Source organism: Uloborus diversus, chromosome 2 (assembly GCF_026930045.1).
Source record: "Uloborus diversus isolate 005 chromosome 2, Udiv.v.3.1, whole genome shotgun sequence".
In the NCBI taxonomy this organism is placed as follows: domain Eukaryota; kingdom Metazoa; phylum Arthropoda; class Arachnida; order Araneae; family Uloboridae; genus Uloborus; species Uloborus diversus.
This window is the reverse complement of record NC_072732.1, coordinates 30241890-30261698: the sequence shown is the minus strand read 5'-3', so window position 1 is coordinate 30261698 and position 19809 is coordinate 30241890. Positions and strand designations below refer to the sequence as shown.

Sequence of the window (19809 nt, the reverse complement as noted above, 5' to 3'; positions counted from 1 at the left end):
GACAATTTCGATTTTTGAACAGGTCGTATTGAAATGGGTCGCGCCAAATAGTCTTGTTCCGTTCAGTGCAACAATCAAAGTTTTGCGACAAAAATAACCAATTCTTGTGACAAGGTGGCAACAGATCAGGGAAATCAGAGAAAAGTCAGGGAACTTTATTAATCAGGAATTTTCGAAAAAAAAAAAACAAATTCAGGGAAAATTGATTGAATGTTTTTTTTTTTTTTTGCTTTCCAAAATTAAGTACTTCAATTCCGTTCACATTTTCTGCCAAATGACCTGTAAAGTCTGAAAAATATTGTGGACAACTTTTGGAAAACCATAGAAACCTGATTCCTAAGGGGGTGTGGGGAGTGCTCAACAGATAACTGAAAAATAACTTCATGAACAATACTTATTATCTGTTGCTGTGGCATTTTGTCACATTTTTTCCTTAATTTTTATTCATTTTAGTTCAATTTTTTTGTATGTTTAATTTCAGGGAGTTGTCAATCAAGCTATATGTTCATTCAGAATTAAAATCCTTACATCAGCTATGATTTCATACACTTCTAATTTTCAAACACATTCAAAGTATAATTTTATTTGAACATTTTATTAGCTTTTTGATTATATCTCTCTCTGTTTTGCTAATGGCTTGTTCTTTTTCAGACAATACAAAGTTGATATTAAAGAGAGCAAAAGAGCAGTAATGAAATTGCATTCTGCAGCAGAACATTATAAACATGTAGTCCATAGTTCCATAAATGAAAGGTGTCAGGCTGAATCAGTTTATGATGGAATAGACTTAAATGTTAACATTAGCAAGTAAGAATTTTTCTTCTCTCTAATGCTTTTTCCTTGAATGCATGCTAACCATAAAATAATAATATCGGCCTTGCTTGATCGAATATTGTTGGTTCCAAGAAATATTATTTAATTAAACGTGTTATTTGATTAAACAAGGAAATATTCCTTGCCTTTCTAAATTGACAACATTTGTCTTAAAACGTACTAATAATACTAAATTAATACGTAATACACTATACAAGGGAAGTAATGTTATTGTTAAAAGTTTTTTGAAATAGGGTTGGTTGCAGTGGTGTTCCCATAGGGTATTATACTCCATATACGCTGTATACTCTCAAACATTTTTTAGACACATAGCCTATACCCTCAAGCTTCAAAAATTTTCATATTATGACACATTATGTATATGATCTCATATACACATTGTGCGTAATGAATTACTGGGAGTACACTCTTAGAAAAATTGATGGGAACATCACTAGTTGGTTGGGGTAAGTGGGACCCCTTTTGAGAATAATTCCTTTTTGAAACCTTATACAAAAGTTTTGAAACAAAAAAATTTAAACTTATTATCTTATTATTTTATCATGGACATTATTAATTAAATAAGGTTCATCATTATTTTCTAAACTGATGCTTTAAATACAGTGAAACAATGTTTATACCTTTCACTTTTATATGTTTTTATCAATTATACGTTTTATAAATTGGTCCTTACAGAATCTAATGCGTATTAATGTATACATATTATACGTTTTTTCATACAGTCCCTTCAAAAACGTATAAACGGTGCTTCACTGTATTCTTAACAATTGTATTTAAAAAAAATCAGATAGGTGTGCCACTTCCTCATAATAAGGAGCAATTGGGTCATCCCCCTTTTATTTAAATTTAAATCAAGCATATCTAAAAAAAGAGGTAAGGAGGTTTGACTTGATAAAGTATGTAAATTTTTAGTTTGAATCGATTTTTTTGCAAGCACATCTATTTACGAGATATTTACTATCTTTTAAATCAGTATGACAGAAAATTTTTAACCAAAAGAATAACATCAGTGAAATTTGTGGAAAGCCTATAGGTACATATTTTACTTATAACTTATAAAAGTGTGTTCAATAAACATAATACAGTTGATTAAAGTCGATTTCGGTAAATTATCCAAAACTATAAACTGAAAAAGAAATTGTAAACACTAAATGGCTGCGTCTGTTTAAAGTATGCTAAATAAAAGCTATCATCATACTGGACTTCATCCCCAATAATAATTCCAACATCTTCTGCACCAGGCCAATAAAAACTCACCATTTCTATTCGTTCTTGCAACAGTGTCTTTTTTTTTTTTTAGTTTGTATCATCAACTTCCAGCATTAGACCTACATAATACTTTATGGTTTACTTTGATGTAAGTTTAACATATACATAATCACCAGCTTTATCAGTTTTTGTAGCTGAACTATCAATTTCTACTAGGTCATAATTGTATTGTATTTCACTAATATAAGTATTTAATCAGAGTTGCTTTTGATTTTTAAATCCCCATTATTATAGGGGGAGTAACTTACCCCATAGTGAGGGGACCCACTTACGCCTTAAAGCAAACATTTACGGGATAAGTGGGACCCCTCCTTCTAAAACACTTTATTTTATGCAGACATTCTTGTTGCTGGAACCTGGAAACAGTCTTTGAAACCTGTTGCTTAAACTCCCCCCCCCCCCTCTCCCATAAAAAAAGTTTTTTTTTTGACCAAGTGCTATGTCATAGAAAAACATTCCTCAAAACCTAAATATATGCAAATCCAATCACTGTGATGAAATTTTACATGATAAAGTGCAAAAAAGTTCGTAAACTTTATCCATATTTCAGTTTGGGGGGGGAGGGGGGGTGACCCATTACCCTTACCAACCTTAAGTTAAATGAACAACAAAATACTTTAAATAACACTGTGTGACAAAATTTTACTTTTTTTTAATAACATTGAGAAAAACAGCTGATTTTTGTCAAGTTGGGCTTGCTAAACATAAATATATCAGCTAAATTCCTGTAACGTGTGCCATTTTAAAGTTATGACAAAACTTATAGCATATATTTGTAGGCATTTTTAAAAGCTTTTTTTACTATACTTGTTCAAAATTGCTTTTAAATTTGCCATCAGTATTGAAAAAAAAATAAAAAACTAATGGTAAAAAATATAAGTTTTTTTTTTTTTTTGTGCACAATACGTTTATCAAATAGAAAGTCAGTATCGTTTTTTTTTTCTTTCTTCATTTTAATAAGAGTAGGTAACAAGTAAATATATTTTTAATTTAAAAAAGTTTCCCCTCAAATTTCAAAACAAAAACGTTTAAAATTATATATATTTTTAAAATTTTACTTTAAAGATTTTGTACAAGCTTGATATGCTTTTAAAAGTATGAAATAAAACAAGTACATGACTTCTTGATTAAAACACTCAAAAATTGCAGTTATCATTAATATCGTTATATTTAGGTTTGTTCTAAAGCAGCCAATGAAATTAAAATTAAAATTTGGGAGAAGATATATTGGCAGTATAGTAAATGCTATTTGCACCAAGTTGTGTACCGCCTATTTTTTCTCTAAAATTTTATTTTAAATTTTATTGGTTTCTTAAGAATTAACCTAAATTTAATGATATTAAGATTACTAAAATTTTGAGTGTTTTAGTCAAGAAATCATTACTTGTTTTCTTTCATACTTTTTAGAACAAATCAAGGTTATATAAATAGTCTTTAGAATTTACAAAACATTTTTTTTAGTTTATTGTTTTATTCAGCTCATGGTCTAATATTTTTATGTCAGTTATGGGAATCGTATTTTTTTCCCTTTTCAACTACTTATAAGCTTAATTAAAAGGCTGTGAATGAAATTTGTTTATTTTCACAAAAACAGTAATTCGGTTTTAATGTTTAATCGAAATTTTGTGATCATTTTGAGTGCGAGTTTTCAAATGTCACAAGTTAAATATTAAACCAAACAAAACTTAATTAAAACGAGCTGATGTGTGCATCACATGACTTCCTTTTGCGCCAATTTAATACTAATAGTGCCTTGGAATAAGCAAGGAAACACTAAATATTTTCACCCCTAGTTTCTTGCGCATTGAAGAAAAAAAATGTTTTACACAGATTTATTTCCCAATTGTTGGCAATTTAAAAGTGATTCAGTGGTTAACTCTTTAAATATCACCAACATTGACCGAATTAAAACCGGACTTAAAAATTAAAAAAAAAAATCACCAAATTTTTTGCCAAGTTTGCGACTAAACTTGGTGGCCAAATGCTTGACGATATATCGTCAAGTGTTTGACAAATTATAACACCACTTGAGTTAGCATTGAAATTAACAATGATTTCTCCGCAAAAAAGTGTAAAAGACCCCCTTAAGAACATCCGAATGCAACCAAAAGGGAAGGTGCACAACTAGATCCCACTAGGAGTCTACGTACCAAATTTCACCTTTCTAGGTCATACCGTTTTTGAGTTATGCGAGATACATATGCACGTACATACAGACGTCCCGAGAAAACTCATTTTAATTAACTCAGGGATCGTCAAAATGGGTATTTCGGGTGTCTGTATGTTCCTAAGCATACATCCATGTGTGGTTGGGTCGAAAAGAAGGAACTCAACATTCATTCGGGGGTGAGCAAAATGGAAATTAAGGTCGATTTTTTAGTGAAAATTTTTTCACAAATAAAATACTTCCTTTTTTGTAAAAGGAAGTTAAAAGCTTAGTCTTAAGTATTTTGAATGTTCATTTTCTGTTTTCTCTCTTGTATTCTGATATAAAAACCTACTGTTTTTCTTCCTATTTTTCCCACTAAAATCTACTGCTTGTGTTTCTTGCAAAAACGGCGGGTATGATGTATTAATGTGGGTGACTCTGTCTTTTAGACATGTGTGATAGCCACGATTGTAAAATCAAGGAACTTTTTATAGCTAAATCAGGGAATTATCAGGGAATTTTTTTTCCAGGATTTTTTAGCACCATGAGTAAAGTTAGAATAAAGTTAGAAGTGTAATAAACCAAATTTTTTGTCATTGTACCATTAACTATATTTGACGTGTAATACATTATGACATAATTTATCGCAATAAGAAATAAGATCTCCATTATATTTTGAAAATTCTCATAATGCTGCTGATCATGGTTATGATGTTCTTCTGAAAGTTAAAAGCTGTTGTTTTTTAGGGTGCTATTGACGCAGTGAGAAGTGAAGGGATGTATGTGGACATTTTCAAGTTTTGAGTAAAACACGTTTAAAGTTCCTGTCCTTGGTATACTTTCGTTGAAAAGTTTTTTTCAATCATGCTGTATAGCAGCACCTACCAGGGCTGCCAGTACTATCTCTTGCCCCAAAACAGAGGAAAGGTTCACCCTCCTTTTGTACTGGTTGACTTCAATTTTTAAATTTTGGCACTTACATCCCTTTACTTCTTTATCACTACCTCAATTGTATCCCTGTGAAAATGTATTGAATGAAATAAAATGCACGATTCTCTTTAATCATATTTTTTTATTTCTTTTTAAATGATTTAATTATCTATCCCCCCCCCCAGAATGGGGGAAAGGTGGATTTATCGGAAAAATGTTTTTCTTTGAATATCAATGTTTAGTTATGTGGTTCTAATGAAATACAACTTTTATGATGATTGTTGGTCAAAATATGTACATTTCATTTCAAGATTTTTTAAAATATGTTTCATTAAAAGTATTTACATTTTGCTTGAATTTTAGGGCAAGATTTGACTCTCTTATTCATAGTACGTTGTTACAGTGTTTAGAACCAATTAAAGAAGCTTTAAAATCTGCCTCTGTAGCTTCTTCAGAAATAAGTAAGGTATGTATTGAGTTTGTTTAGCTTTGCAAGACTCATTATCAAGACTTTTACTTTTTATTGTTTATCAGTTGGTTTCTGAAATATGTTACTTCAGTATTGCATTTTTTATTTTTATTTGTTGTGGGTAACCACGTTGTAAATAAAATGGTTTCTTTCCAAGATATTCTTGTACTCTGTAGAATTTTTTACATAATTCGTTATGTTACAAAGTTTATTTTATGCATAATCATTAAGTTATTCTTATTTGATAGAAGTATGTCTTAACCATTTCTAATCTAAAGGGACTATTTCCATTAGAACTAGAGGTAGGCAGTTTAAAGAGGTTTTACAGTCTCCTTATTTTATCTTAAATTAAACTTGCATATTTTTCTTTATAAAAAAAATCAAAAAGTAGTACTGAAGTATCAGTGTTTGTATGTTTTGCTTTATTATGGAGGAAAGATTTTATCTTACTCTGCAGTTCATAATGCACTGTATACATGAATGGTTTTTTGAATTTTTTTTTTATTCAACTATACTCCAGTTCTAAGCCCAAAAGTCATATCTGTATCTGAGCTCAAAATGAAAATTTGTCATTTAAAGTTTTGCGCCTCCATCTATTTTATTCAGGTGTAACATTTTCAGAATTTTTTAAAAAAATATTTCCCATTCACAAATGACTATCATAGTATTTAGGTAAAATACATGGCAAAGAATCACCTAGTAACTGTAACTTAATTTCGATAAAAAGTGCAAATGCGACTGTTGCTTAGCACAGCAGTATATTTTCATTCTTCATTTAATTGAGATGCCACCTGATCAGTAATGATTTTAAAATAATATTATAGGTCATTCTTGTTGGAGGCTCCTGTAAAATACCAAAGTTACAACAAATGATATCAAATATGTTCAGTTCTGCTAATATATTGTATCATATAAGCCCAGATGAAGTGCTAGCAGTAGGAGCAGCCAAACAAGTAAATTATATTCTTATTATTTATTTTTTTTCTCTTCTTCTTTTCTTTTCAATAAATATGTTGTGAAACTCACTTGAATGGTGATCTGGATGTAATGCATTTTTCCTTGAGGTGAGAAATGCAGTAATGTTGCGTTTACCTTACAATAGAGACAAAAGCATTAATATAATCTTATTCAATAGCAGCAGTATTCATCATATTAATGAATAGCAGGATGTATATAATTAGAATAGGAAAAAATTGTTTGCAGGGGGATTTTGTAGATCAAATTTATTCATCCCTTAAGCTGTTTGAACTCAATTTTTTATCTTCTAAATTCTCAATTTCAAGATATTTGATGCACCATAGAGTATCTATTTTTAAACAAATAGGTAATGATAAAATAGTACTTTGAAATCAGCGCCAAATTTAGTTCTGAACCTTCCTTGTGCTGATTTGAAATCAATTTCATTCCTTTTCCGTAAAAGAAAGCCAATCTTACTCAATTTGGAAAACCAATTCAACCCTCGGAATGGAACTTACTCTTTTAGCTACAATAATCTAGCTATGCGAAAATATTGGTTTTTTTTTAATTAAGTTTTCTTATTTATATTTATTTCTTATGATGATGGGACCTGTGATAATGGATGGTTAATAAGTGTTTAAGTTATAAAAGTGTGTCTGTAACCTATGTTTGAACTAATCGTACTAGAACGAGGTGTAGAATTTCATTTCTGCACTAAAACTTTTCCTAAACCTAGTATAGGTTTTCAGATATATTTTACACCTCTGTAGTATAGTATACTCTCAATACCTTGAACTTTGATATCTGGAAAACTTTGATGTGACGAAAAATTATTTTTCTCCTTAATTTTCCGTATTTATCTAATGTCATTTTTCATTCTTATGTCGAAGAGTTTTAAATCAAAACCTTGTGTGTCGAATAGTTTTCAATGCCAAATATAATTGTTTCAGAAAAACCAAAGTTCATTGTTTTGAAGCAACACTAAGAATGTTTCCAAAAATTTCTCACACCATTCATTGTTTCTCTCAGGGGTAAGGAATAATTCGGGGAAGCTTATTTACTGTCACTTTCATTCTAGAGCCTGGGGGTATCAGAAAATGTAAGTCCTAAGAAGCCCAAAAAACCTACCTAAAACTTTTCTCCCCTTCCCACACCATTTTGTTGGACCTCTTGATGTATTTCCATCTCCGTAAAAAAAGGAGATGAACAGAAAACCCCTTTAGATACACATGGAATGGTACAATCCTTTGTCCAGCTTCTTTTATTCTGGGGTACTACGAGTTTTGAGCGAAACTCGTTTGAAACCTTTCTTCAAGTTTCGTAATCCAAATCTTTGATAAGTCTAGTTGTGGTAATTCAGTACATTTTGCTACTTCACTAGAGCGTTCTTTTTTCTCTATTATTTTAGGCTCATTTCAAAGACTAAAATTTTTTTATTGTATTTAGAATTTTTTCCAACTTTCATTACATGTTTCCACTTATTTTTAACTATTATGACGGATTTTTAGAATATTATTTTATTATAATTATGACCGTGTAATCTCGAAAACTTGGTATCTCAAAAATTTTTTACCGTCCCTTGGACTTCCTGATAGCGAGAATGCACTACATATTGATGCAAAACCTATATTGGTTCTTTTCCGAATTGTACTTTAAAAAATTCAAAAATATGTTATTCATTTATTGTGACAAATAATTTATCACACTTAATGCTTTATTTTTAGGCTGTTCTAGTGAATCATAATTTAGATGATGAAAATTATTATGCAAATCTCTTATCCCAAGATCTTTCAATCAAGGTAAACTTTATTAATTAATTTTGAAATTTCTGTAGTTTTATCTGTTCTACAAGTTACTTCTTTCCATACTTTAGTATATACTTCTTTTATTAAAAACGTGAATACAGGGTTGCTCAGGAAAACCTGAAGAAACAGGGAAAATACAGAGAATTCAAAAATCAACAAAAAAAAAAAAAATCCAGGGAATTTTGAAAATTTCTTTAAAAGCCTGTAACCTTATCATTTTAAAAAAACAAAAATAGTTTTGAACTTACCACAAAATATTGCATTATAAGTGTAAATATTTGAAAATTGCTTGCATTATCATGTGTTTTGATCTTAAGAAATAGCTCTTTTCTGACTGGAATGTACTACATGTGGTATTTCATGAATAAAATATTACCAGATTGTTGGCGCTAAAAATAGCATAAATATTCCCCCAATTCACTTTGTCCCACATTCCCCAACGGTAAAAATAACATAAAACCTGATTTTGTCTAAATGTACAGTCTTCATGGGTTCGTATGCTCCTTATGAACTCCTGCTTTTTAAGAAAAAATAAGGGCCCTTAAAACGCCTAAATTCTGCTGTTATCTCCTTACAAACTCTTTTTTTTTTAATTCTACATCGCCTTAAAGATTTTCTGCTATTGCCAATCGAATATGAGTCATTAATGATTACATTTTACCAGAATTCTGCTATATTTTCGTCCATTATTGCCGGAAATCAGATTTTTTCGTTATACTATTTTCTTTCCCACATCCGAAATTTTTTTCCCAAATTTCTGACGATTATGTTGATAATTATTAATAATATAACATCTTGTGGACTTCTTATAGTACCATTCTATTTTTATTTTTTATTTTTTTTTGCTTTAATAAATTCTTTCATTTGCTGTTTTTAGACTTCTGACGCTTTCATTTGGATTAAAGCAATCTCTTTGCATCCGATATGAGAATCAAATTTTTCTGATTTTTGATGCTTATTATGCTCCTTTGGGGGGCAAATAAATAAAATTTCTTTTTAATTTATTCATATACGAATCAAAGTTAAAATTTCCAAGCCAAATTCTGTGCCCTTTATGAAAGTCTAAAAATTAAAATCTAAAAGGCTGGTTTAATTTGATTTTTGCTTCAATTGCGTCGATTGTTATTAGTAATACATTTATTGCAGAGCTTCAAAATACAATTCTAAAATAATTTACTTAAATTCTTTTGTGTCCCATTCTTAATACTTTTAACCCGTTCGCTTTGAAAATCGCAATCCTTTTGCATCCACCATTGGTATAAGATTTTTTCCATTTGTGATGCTTACTATTCCTTGTAAAAAGGCAAAAAAATTAGGTTGATTTGTATTTTTATTAAAACTATTAAATTGAGAAGTTTTTAACAAAATTCATGCTCTTTAAGAGTGTCAAATGTCAGAAAGTTAAGTATAGAATTGCTGGTTGAAATTTATTTTTGTTTCAATTTCTTTAAGTGCTTTAATACGTATGTAACATCCATAGTTGGCAAGGGTTTTTTTTAATTAAAAAAAATCTGACTTTTTCAAAATTTAAATCAGTTCTTTTTTTAATTTTAAAAATTTGGATATTAATTGCTTAATATGAGCAAAAATAACATATTTTATACAGTAGATGAAAGAGTAACTAAATAGCTAAATAGTGAAGTAAGACAGAACAACGTTAGAAGAAGCACAAATTTGCAAATTACAGCAGACACGTGTTTCGACGTTACAGGGAACGCCTTTTTCAATGCAAAAAGTAATGAGCTTATGGATGAAAAGACATCCGACAAAAGCCAAAATTTATCTTTATCTCAGCTAAATAGTGGTACCACTATTTCCTAGAATTTTAATTTTCATACTTTTTATAAGAAAATTTTTTAAATTTTGTCAGTTTTCTATGTTTATCTCAGACCAGAGTCATACAAAAGTTTTGAAATGATCTACAAAATTTTGATCTGTTTTGAAAGTTAAATAAAATAATTTGTACAATTTTTTCTAAAGGATCCATAATATGTCTTTTTTCGGTTAGGAAATTGTAACTGATTTTTTTTTAATCAGAAAATACTAATTTTCGATCAATATTACACACTTTTTATTCATTTTCAAAATAAAACATAGTTCAATGGTTAGCCCCCCCCCCCCCCCCCCCTTGTATTTGAATTGGATTCCGAGACGACTCAAGTCTAAGAAGCATTCAATGTATTGTATGAAAGCAAAAATAAATACTATTAGAGCTGTACATATTTTTTCTGAAATAAGTTTTGAAAAATGCATCTTTGAATAAGAAACTAGTCTTTAATAAGTAAAATGGAACTCCTGGAAAACTTCTTAAAAACTCCTTACTTTTAATTTTAAAAGTTGAGTATGAACCGTCTTTTGTATACATGTACAGCTGTTGCATGAAAAATTAAATGATAGTTTTCATGAATGTTTTTGTAAACTTTGTCATTTTCTTCCACTTTTGCTATTAAAATGGAGAAAGAAAGAAAGGAAGGGGAAAAAAAAAGAAATTGGAAACTTGTTAAATAAGATCTTTTGCTTTTGAAATTTTTGTGAAGCTCTTGATTTGCACCTTCTATCTTGATGATAAAACCATTTGACGTTGCACAGAAATGTTTCATGTAGGTATAACAGTATGGCTACACAACATAGCGATAGTTATATTATTAAACAGTACTCTAGTTTGTAAAAATGAATCTTTTTATTTGCACTAAAATTTGTCAGTATGAGCTGGTATATATATTATTTGCAGAAACCGGACCTGGTCTGGATCAAAAAAATCAGATATCTTAAAGGGTCCCATCCAACCGGTTAAACCATAACTAGCAGTAAGTACGAGGAACCGTAGAGTGGAAAGTAAAGGAGTATATGTATGCACCTATTTATCATGCTAACCTTTTTTTTTTTTTTGAAATTCTCTTTTTAATGCTTGAAATATCAGTCATCAAGAGAGGAAAGAAATATTTTCAGTAGATTTGAAATACTTTTTAAAATATCTCACATTGGATGGTAGAAACTTAGTTTCAAAACATAAATGTATTATTGATTTGAAACAACCTTACTGTAAAATTAGTGTAGCAATATGTTACTTTATTTTGAATTATTCAAATAAAAGAATTATTTACGTTATTTTGATTTGAACGTTTTGTAGGTTTCCGGTGTGTCTTCCCCTGGAGAAATTCTTTTGTGTTGTCGAGGAACATTAATTCCAACTGTTATAACACAGAGTTTTACAGTAACAGAAAAACACTCGAATATTAAAGTTGAAGTATTTGAAGGAAGTACTAGCTCAAATGAAGAAGATCATAGGACGTTATTAGCTGCGGTAAATTGCTTTAAATTTTGATCTTGTTTCTTCTTAAACTAAAGTGAACATTTGTAACTTGTTTTTCAGTTGTTCATCTTACTTTCAAGTTACAAATTTGATTGAATTGCGTTTCTGATATTTTTCTGTGTACAAAAAGCTTCGACCCATATTTTAATGTTTGAATTTACCACCAAAAAAGTTCCAGCCAACCCATGCTAGGCTGATTGGGCTAGAGGACATTGGGGATTAATCTAGCTTCCCTAGTGGCTAGTATTTTAATTAAAAGTTGTTAGTGTAAAAGTATGTACGAGGGCTGTTCATTAAGTTTATAAAAAATACAGCATAACTTTAATCGCGAGAAGAGTAATTTCTGCGGGACTAAATGCCTTTATCCCAACGTTCTGTCCACTTCTTAAAAACTTGTGAAGGTTAAGTTTGTGAGAGCTTTTTCAAACCCGACTCCGCAGACTTCGGACACGCTTTGTTGCTTTCAAAATGTTTGCATCATAATGGTTTCTTAAGTTGAGAAAACAGCCAGAAATCACTGACATAAAATAATCACTGCGTAAAATAATTGTCATATCAAAGGTCTCTAATGCTGATTTTTTTCAGACGAAAACAAATTTGAATTGCAAAACTTAGTTCCAACAACGTTTCCGTTTTGACAACTAGCTGCGTCTTGTAGGCGCAGCCAGTCAACAGACTTCAATTCAATCACAAAATACTCAGGAAAATGAATCTGTATGCGCCAACTATCGGTAGATTTTGATAATACAGACAACAGACATTTTTCATGCCACAAAAATTAACATTCCGATAAGTGGTTTTGTGGAAATAAAATTAGTCTTATTACTTATTGAACAACCTACGTATTATTAGAATTTTCTTGTATCATAATATATTCAAAACCAAGTAAATATTTTACATTTATCTAGGAGCTGTTTCATAATATGTGTTTTAGTTTGCATAACATTCAAATAAGGAATTGCCGAAGTAGTGCCATAATGTATCAACACATTATGGCAATGTAGTTGCCATAATGTGTTGATCAGCAACATAGATGGATGATAGACAAAATGGAGTGTCCATGTGTCAAACAATAGTGCATCGATGAAATTTAGAAAGTATTACAAGCAATGTTTTGCAGTAATCATTAAGAGGAAATTAGTTCAGATATTTAAGCCATTAAATGCATGCTTTTCAAAACAATAAACTTGATTCCTTCAACGTAATGTTTTCTTTGAATTTTTCTCTCTTGCACACTTTTACATTATCTGCAAATTATGGTTTTTTATGATATAGACAGAGCTGCCATCTTTTCAAAATTCAAAATTGTAGTTGCATTTTGCGGCGAGGGGAGGGGGGGCCATGCCCACTGCTTCAGAATCAGCCAGTGATGAATTGTCAACAATATAAAGAACAAAATCATGATACTTAATGAATTTCAAGTATGATACAGAAAATATTAATACGGAAAGAAAGATTTTATACTGAATATTTTAAATTGATTAATTCTTAATTATTAGCTGTACCTTTCACCCGGTCGGCATGTCTTTTTGAAGTAATAGACTTGCAGCAATCATCACGACCAACATGTTCAACTGAAAAATCGCTGTTACAAATAGTGCATCTCGCATAACACGTCTTTAAAGATGAAATAAGGAATGGCCAAGTGCTTTTATATTTTTCACGATATTTTTAGCAGTTTTTCCGCTTTTTTGCCGAAGAACCCGTAAACAGCATGAAAACTAAACCGGCAGCACACGTGTAGAGGTTTGATTTGCTGAACTTACTTGGGATTATTAATTTAAAAAAAACAGAAAATCGTAATTTTGTGACCCGCTTTCGTAGCGTCTTAGTTCAAAGCTGTAATTCGTAGAAACTACGATTTTTGGTAGCAGTTGGCAGCTCTGGATATAGACATTAAACTTGTTACTTGATTTCAGCGATTAAATTTGCATCAAACATAAACTTGTAATTGTATCACTGGAGAGAAATATAAGCTCCTAATCTCTTTACTAGGTGATGTTTTTATAAATTTCTTTCTGGATCTAAGTCTCCATTCTTCATTTTTACGTGCTGCACCGTTCTTTGAATCTTTCTCTCACACACTACCTTATTGTCACTAGCCTATAATCACTTGGTATGATATTAAATTAATGTATTTCAAACTTTGATTCCAAGGAGTGATATGCATTTGTTATGTTTTATGCAGAATATAAGCCAATAAACTCCTGTAGTTGAATCAATGAATTTCTAAAGGACCAAATCCTTTGTGCTTGAATGTGTTTACTGTTAAATTTTATGTTAATTACATTGCTTATAGTAGTTTTTTTTTTTTTTTAAACTTTTGAATATTTTTTCATTTATTCTTTTGCAAACACCTTAATGTAGGTGCTTTACTTTTTAATGTTTTTTACTGAAGAAAGAAAATTTTATTAATATGCTGTTTTCTTTTTCAGCTAAGTATGTCAAATCTTCCTGTAGGTGTAATATATTTTTCTTTTCAAATAAGGAGGCAAGTATCATTTTTGAAAAATTAACTGCTTAAAAAGCTTTTAATGTAAAGGGAAAGAAAAAGTTTTTATGTAAGTCCATTAGGACATAATTAAGTTTGTAAAAAGCCGTCATTAATATTCATTTATTTTAAAAGCCATAGGGATATTATTATTGAAATGAAATTTTTTCTTTGTGGTATTACAATTTTCTTTTAAAATAAGTTTTTCTTTTTTTAGATTATAAGTTATATATGTTTTGTTTCAAAAGTTGTTATTTATTTTTTTTTTTTTTTTTTTTTTTCTGTTTCAGTGATGGCTCGTTACGTGTAATATGTAAAGATTGTACTTCCAGGGAATTAGGAACTGCGACAGTTGTTTCTCCAACTACGCAAGAGTGTTCATAGCAAATTTTTATACTGTTAAAAATATTTATTTTTTAATAAAGTTTTAAACATTGGTTCATTTAGTAATTTTATACACATTTTACACAAAAAAGTAAAGTAATACACAACACTTTAGTTGAAGTTCAATGCTGTTCCCTGAAATTTATTTTTTGTTGATTAAAAAATGGCATGTTTTATATAATTTGGCATTAACAATAAGTGAAATAAACTCACCTTTTTTGACCAACCAAAAATTTGTCATCCATGACATTACTCTACAAATAGAGGTGCCTTCCCCTAAATATTTTGTTTAACTGCAACACTGGTTATATGTGTATCCTCGCCTCAGAGCAACAGTAAGACATCTAAGCCTTAAAACAAAAGCAACGTAACCTATTGTTGTTTCGATGCAACGAAGGCAAAGGAGAAAAATTTATTGGCTGCCCATAAATGATGTCCACTCTTTTTCAACATATTTGAAAACTCTTCCCCCTTTGTCATCAAGTAACAAAAATTGGGTAAATTTGATGCATCAGTGAAGGTTTGCACTCTCCTAGATCCGGCACAGATAAAAAAAAAAAAAGACATATACTGCCTTGGGCAGATAAATGGCAGTAACTGCAGAAATGAGTTTTTGAGATATTTGAAGAAATGTGTAGGATTCAATACTAACAACAAGGAAATGTTGAAATTAGGTTTTTTTTTCTTTGCGTTTTTTTTCAGCGGAAACCAAATAAGCAAGCTTGTACGATATAGCTAACAGATGACAAAAATGCAAAAAAATTAAAATTTTGCAATTACTGCCCTTAATAGTTTAGCTATATAAAACATAAAAATTTCAACAATGTTTAATCCACACCTCTTGTCTCCCTCCCCAATCAAAGTAGGACATCATTTGTGAACAATTCCTGACGTGAATGTTTACAATATGTTATTCAAGAAAACTCGACTTTTCTTTAGAAGGTTTAAGTTGACTGTCTTTAGTGCAATATGAATCCTGTAATCGAAAATAAATTCACTTTTTCAACTTGTATGCTCTCCACCTCTAATTAGTGGCTAAATGTAAGTCAAATATTTTGTTCTTAATTTGTAGTAGTGTCTTTACAAAATATGACGGGACTTACGGGTGCACAAACTTTTTGAAGCCAAGTTGGTACAGATTTCAAACAGGAGGGAATGCTTGGTTAACAAATGTTGTTAATTGGTAACAAAGCACTTTGAAATCTCTAAAAAATGTTCACTCATAATCATAAAATGATCAGTATCAATATTCAAATATAGCAACTAATTTGGTACAGAAAAGCAATAAAATTAAGAAAACTAATGCAAAATTTAAGTAAAAATACTTGGTCTGACATAAATATTATATTGATAAAGTGCATCACAACAAATGTTTGGTGTTGAGTTTTCATATTCTTGTAATAGTGATATACTGGTAGAAAATACATAACTAGTTGAAAATATTCTTCAAAAGGTTATTTATAAGTGTTTATTTCAGTTTCAAATCTAACGATCTTGCATTGTGATTGTAATCGGAAAAAAAAAATCCAAATATTTATTCTCAAAATCATATAAAACGTGTAACAAAAATTGCTTTTTAGCGAACAAATTTTCAAATCAACATAAGCAAGAGATAGCAACTATGCAAGAGATTTAAATATTGCATAAAAACAAAAACTTATTTTGCAATAATTACCACTTCATTATAAAAAAAATATCTTAAAATACCTTTTAAATTCAGTAAGTTACCGCCCTATAGCCAGGGCTAAGGTAGAAGTACATGAAAACACCGCCAGCTCAGTCAATTCCAGCCGAGGACTTCAGTTTCGTGCTAATTAGCACTCATCAGCCCGGCATAGGAATGACTGAGCTGGAGGTGGAAAACCTCTTAAGGAAGCCACTGCTAATTCTGTATTAACTACCAGTTTGTTTGACACTCTTGACTTCCTTAAGTTGTTTTTTTTTTCTTTTTTTTGGGGGGGAGGTTTAGGATGAAGGCCTTTTTTGTAGGGAAGAGCAAGGTTTTCTTGGCAAGAAAATTTTTACAACAAGGTTGTTTTTGAGGAGATACATCTTTTTGCATAGATATTCTTCCTTTGTGTTTTTTGAATTGAGAATTTCAAGTTATAAATTTTCAATTGAAACAACGTATTTTGTGTTTTTAAGGAACAATAATGGCAAACTTAATTTTACGTCATGCTATCTTCTGACCAGCAAGATAACATCAGGGTGGCGACAGATCAGGGAAAAGTCAGGGAACTTTATTAATCAGGGAATTTTGAAAAAATAACAAAAAAATCAGGGAAAATTGATTTTTTGAAGAAAAAAAATTTTTTTTTGCTCTACATAGTTAAGTACTCTTAATTCCCTATGCATTTTCCGCCAATTATCTGTTCAAAATAAAAGTAAAATTAATGAGGTGCGATTATACTGCCGCATATTTGTGCATCTTTTTTCCTCAGCGTCAAAGTATTGAATCTTACTTATTAACCACAGGATGAACTTCCTAAGATTGCTTTTGTGTCTGTTACGTTGTTTATTTTACATAGCTTGAAATTTCCTTTTACGCTTTCAATGCTATGTAAAATAAACAACCATACAGGCAAAGAGGAAGCCTTCAATTATGATTTAGCTCGTTTGCCTTTATTCCATTGTCTCGAATTAATTAGTTTACTGTAATCACGATTTCAAAAAGAAATCTTTGGTTTTTGAATTAATACTGATAAAAGCTTGAAAGTTATTACTTCTTCGCGTTTTTAATTTAATTGCTAAAATTGAACTTTCAATTAAAAAACCTTTGTTTTTGCTGTTATACTATTTGTTGTCATCGCAGATTATAAAGGTTTTCTTTTCTTCAGACTTTAGTGATTCTTTAACTTTATAACCAAGTTGTATTCTTCTTTTATATATTTTGAAATTAACTAATTGCTTTTTTTTTTCATTTTTTCCCCCTTGCATTTCAAAGTTGTTTGTTACAAAAGCAATCGAAGATTTTTTCTCGTTACATACTGAAATCATTTGAAATAGAGTTAACTTGTGTACTTAAGTAAATATCTTTTTTTTTTTTATTGTTAAAATGCTGTATTCATTCTTTAAAAACCTATGTTCTTGATTAGAGAAAAGCTCCCTATGAATGTTTGTCAAATGGTTTCATCTGTTTTGCATAAATATGTCAATTAGTTATATAAGAATAACTGCATTACTTCTATTCTTTCACTATTACTTGTTATTCTTGCAACAATTACTATACTGTTTGAAAACTTAGGTCAAAATAATTTCAATTACTTTTTAGTTCTATCATAAATACATATGTTTTTAAAAGTAATTTTAATAGTTTCTTAAAATTCTTATGCTAAGTGGTTTCTGGATGTAATTTTTTTTTTTTTTTTTTTAAATTTTCTATAATTTTTCCATTGTATAAAAATTTAATATACTGTTTTGTAGGTTATTCCCCCCCCCCCCCAAAAAAATAGTCTTGTTTTTTTTAACCATTTTATTAAAAAAAGTAGCATCTTTTTAAAACATATCTTTAATTCAACAACTTTACATAACTTAGAACGTTTAAAATACTGCATTTTATACAAACATACAATGGATTTCAAGTAAAGCAAAGAAAGAAAACCATTATCATTGGTAACGTAAATCAGGGAAATTTGGTGAACTTAATCAGGGAACTTTTTTTCACAGTTCCTGTCGCCACCCTGAACATGTTCGTTTGGCGAGCATTGGGCCGTTTAAATTTTACTGTGATCTTTATATAGTCTTTGTTGTAAAGAAAACTGCTTGGATAATAAAATACTTTTCTAATATTTTAAATTATTTTTTTTTAACAAATATTGCACAACCTGGCAAATTCTATTAATTTCTTTATTTGACGGATTATTTTCATGAAGTTTTTTTCATATTTTACACCTTGCGTGCTATTTTAATCTAGCTTCTCAATGTCTTTTTTTTTTTTTAAGTTAAAGACAAAATAACGTATGGTATCGCTCCAGTAATGGCAGCAATGAATAAAATAAAAAGTCTCCAAAATGTTAACTAGTATGTTGTGGCCATCACGAAACTTTCTTCTATATCTTTCTTATAATTCTGATCCCTCCCTATGCTTGACGAGGAAGCAATATTCCCAACAAAAACAAAATTACACATGCAAAAACTTGACGACCACCCCAATCTCTGAATTATCGCAAAATCAAAGCAAAGAGCAAAAATTGAAAGTTATTTCAAAAGACTTGCTTGAATTGCTAACAACTTGCTAAACAAACACTTGGTTACATGAAATACACCGCCAGCTCAGTCATTTCCAGCCGAGGACTGCAGTTTCGTGCTTATTAGCACTCATCAGCCCGGCATAGGAAAGTGGCATACCTGCCAACCCTTCCGGATTTCCCGGAAGTTTTACGGATTTTCATGTCCTTTTCTGTTTTTCCGGTTATGAGCAAAATCTTCCGTATTTTCACGTTTTGTAGAAAAAAATTGTATTTCACCAATTTTGGCGCTAACGATACTTTTGTGGAACGCAGCACCGCGTTTTAGGCCAAGTAGCCAAGAAAGGTTGCAGTAGGAGAATTGCACGAGAAGACATGAGGGAAGATTATGACGTCACTGAGTGATACAGCGCATGACTTCATCGGATTCCAATCGAAGCGAGCATCGCGGCGGGCAACTAGGGGCAAAATTTTGGAGCCGATTATCTTCTCGTTCTCTCAGTTCAAGCTGTTTTTGCTTCGTTCTTTTTTTAAGATGAGTACGAGTAAATGTTATTTCCAAACTTTTAAAGAAAGCAATACAAGTAATAGTTACTAAACGAAAGTAAGTTCAATTGATATAAAATTCCTAACTAATATCAAATTGTTAAATGTAAAGAGGGTAGGTGTTCTGTTTGATTTTATTTTGCGTTAAAATATTGTGGATAAAAATATTAAAAAATCTTCCGGATTTTTTTCCTCCGACGTTGGCAGGTATGGAGCTGGAGATGGAAAACTCTTAAGGAAGCCAAGAGTGCCAAACAAACTGGTAGCTAATATAGAATTAGCGCAGACCAGACGAGTGACCGAAACAATGGTTCGGTTCAACTCGATTATTGAAGGCAAGGCATGGTATATTCAGTAAATTACCGCCCAATTTCGGTCACTCGTCTGGTCTGCGCTAATTCTATATTAGTTACCAGTTTGTTTGGCACTCTTGGCTTCCTTAAGAGGTTTTCCATCTCCAGCTCCGTCACTTTCC

At 30.5% G+C, this 19809-nt stretch overlaps 1 protein-coding gene across 1 annotated transcript; it reads left to right on the top strand.

The window, feature by feature from the left end:
• Positions 1-683: 683 nt before the first annotated feature.
• Positions 684-14611, top strand: LOC129216942 (heat shock cognate 70 kDa protein 3-like). The gene is made up of 7 exons (XM_054851162.1): positions 684-807; positions 5546-5648; positions 6476-6604; positions 8333-8407; positions 11544-11717; positions 14162-14217; positions 14508-14611. Exons 1-7 carry the CDS (start codon positions 692-694, stop codon positions 14599-14601), a joined length of 747 nt encoding a protein of 248 aa, XP_054707137.1. The 5' UTR covers positions 684-691; the 3' UTR covers positions 14602-14611.
• The last annotated feature ends 5198 nt before the right edge of the window (positions 14612-19809 follow it).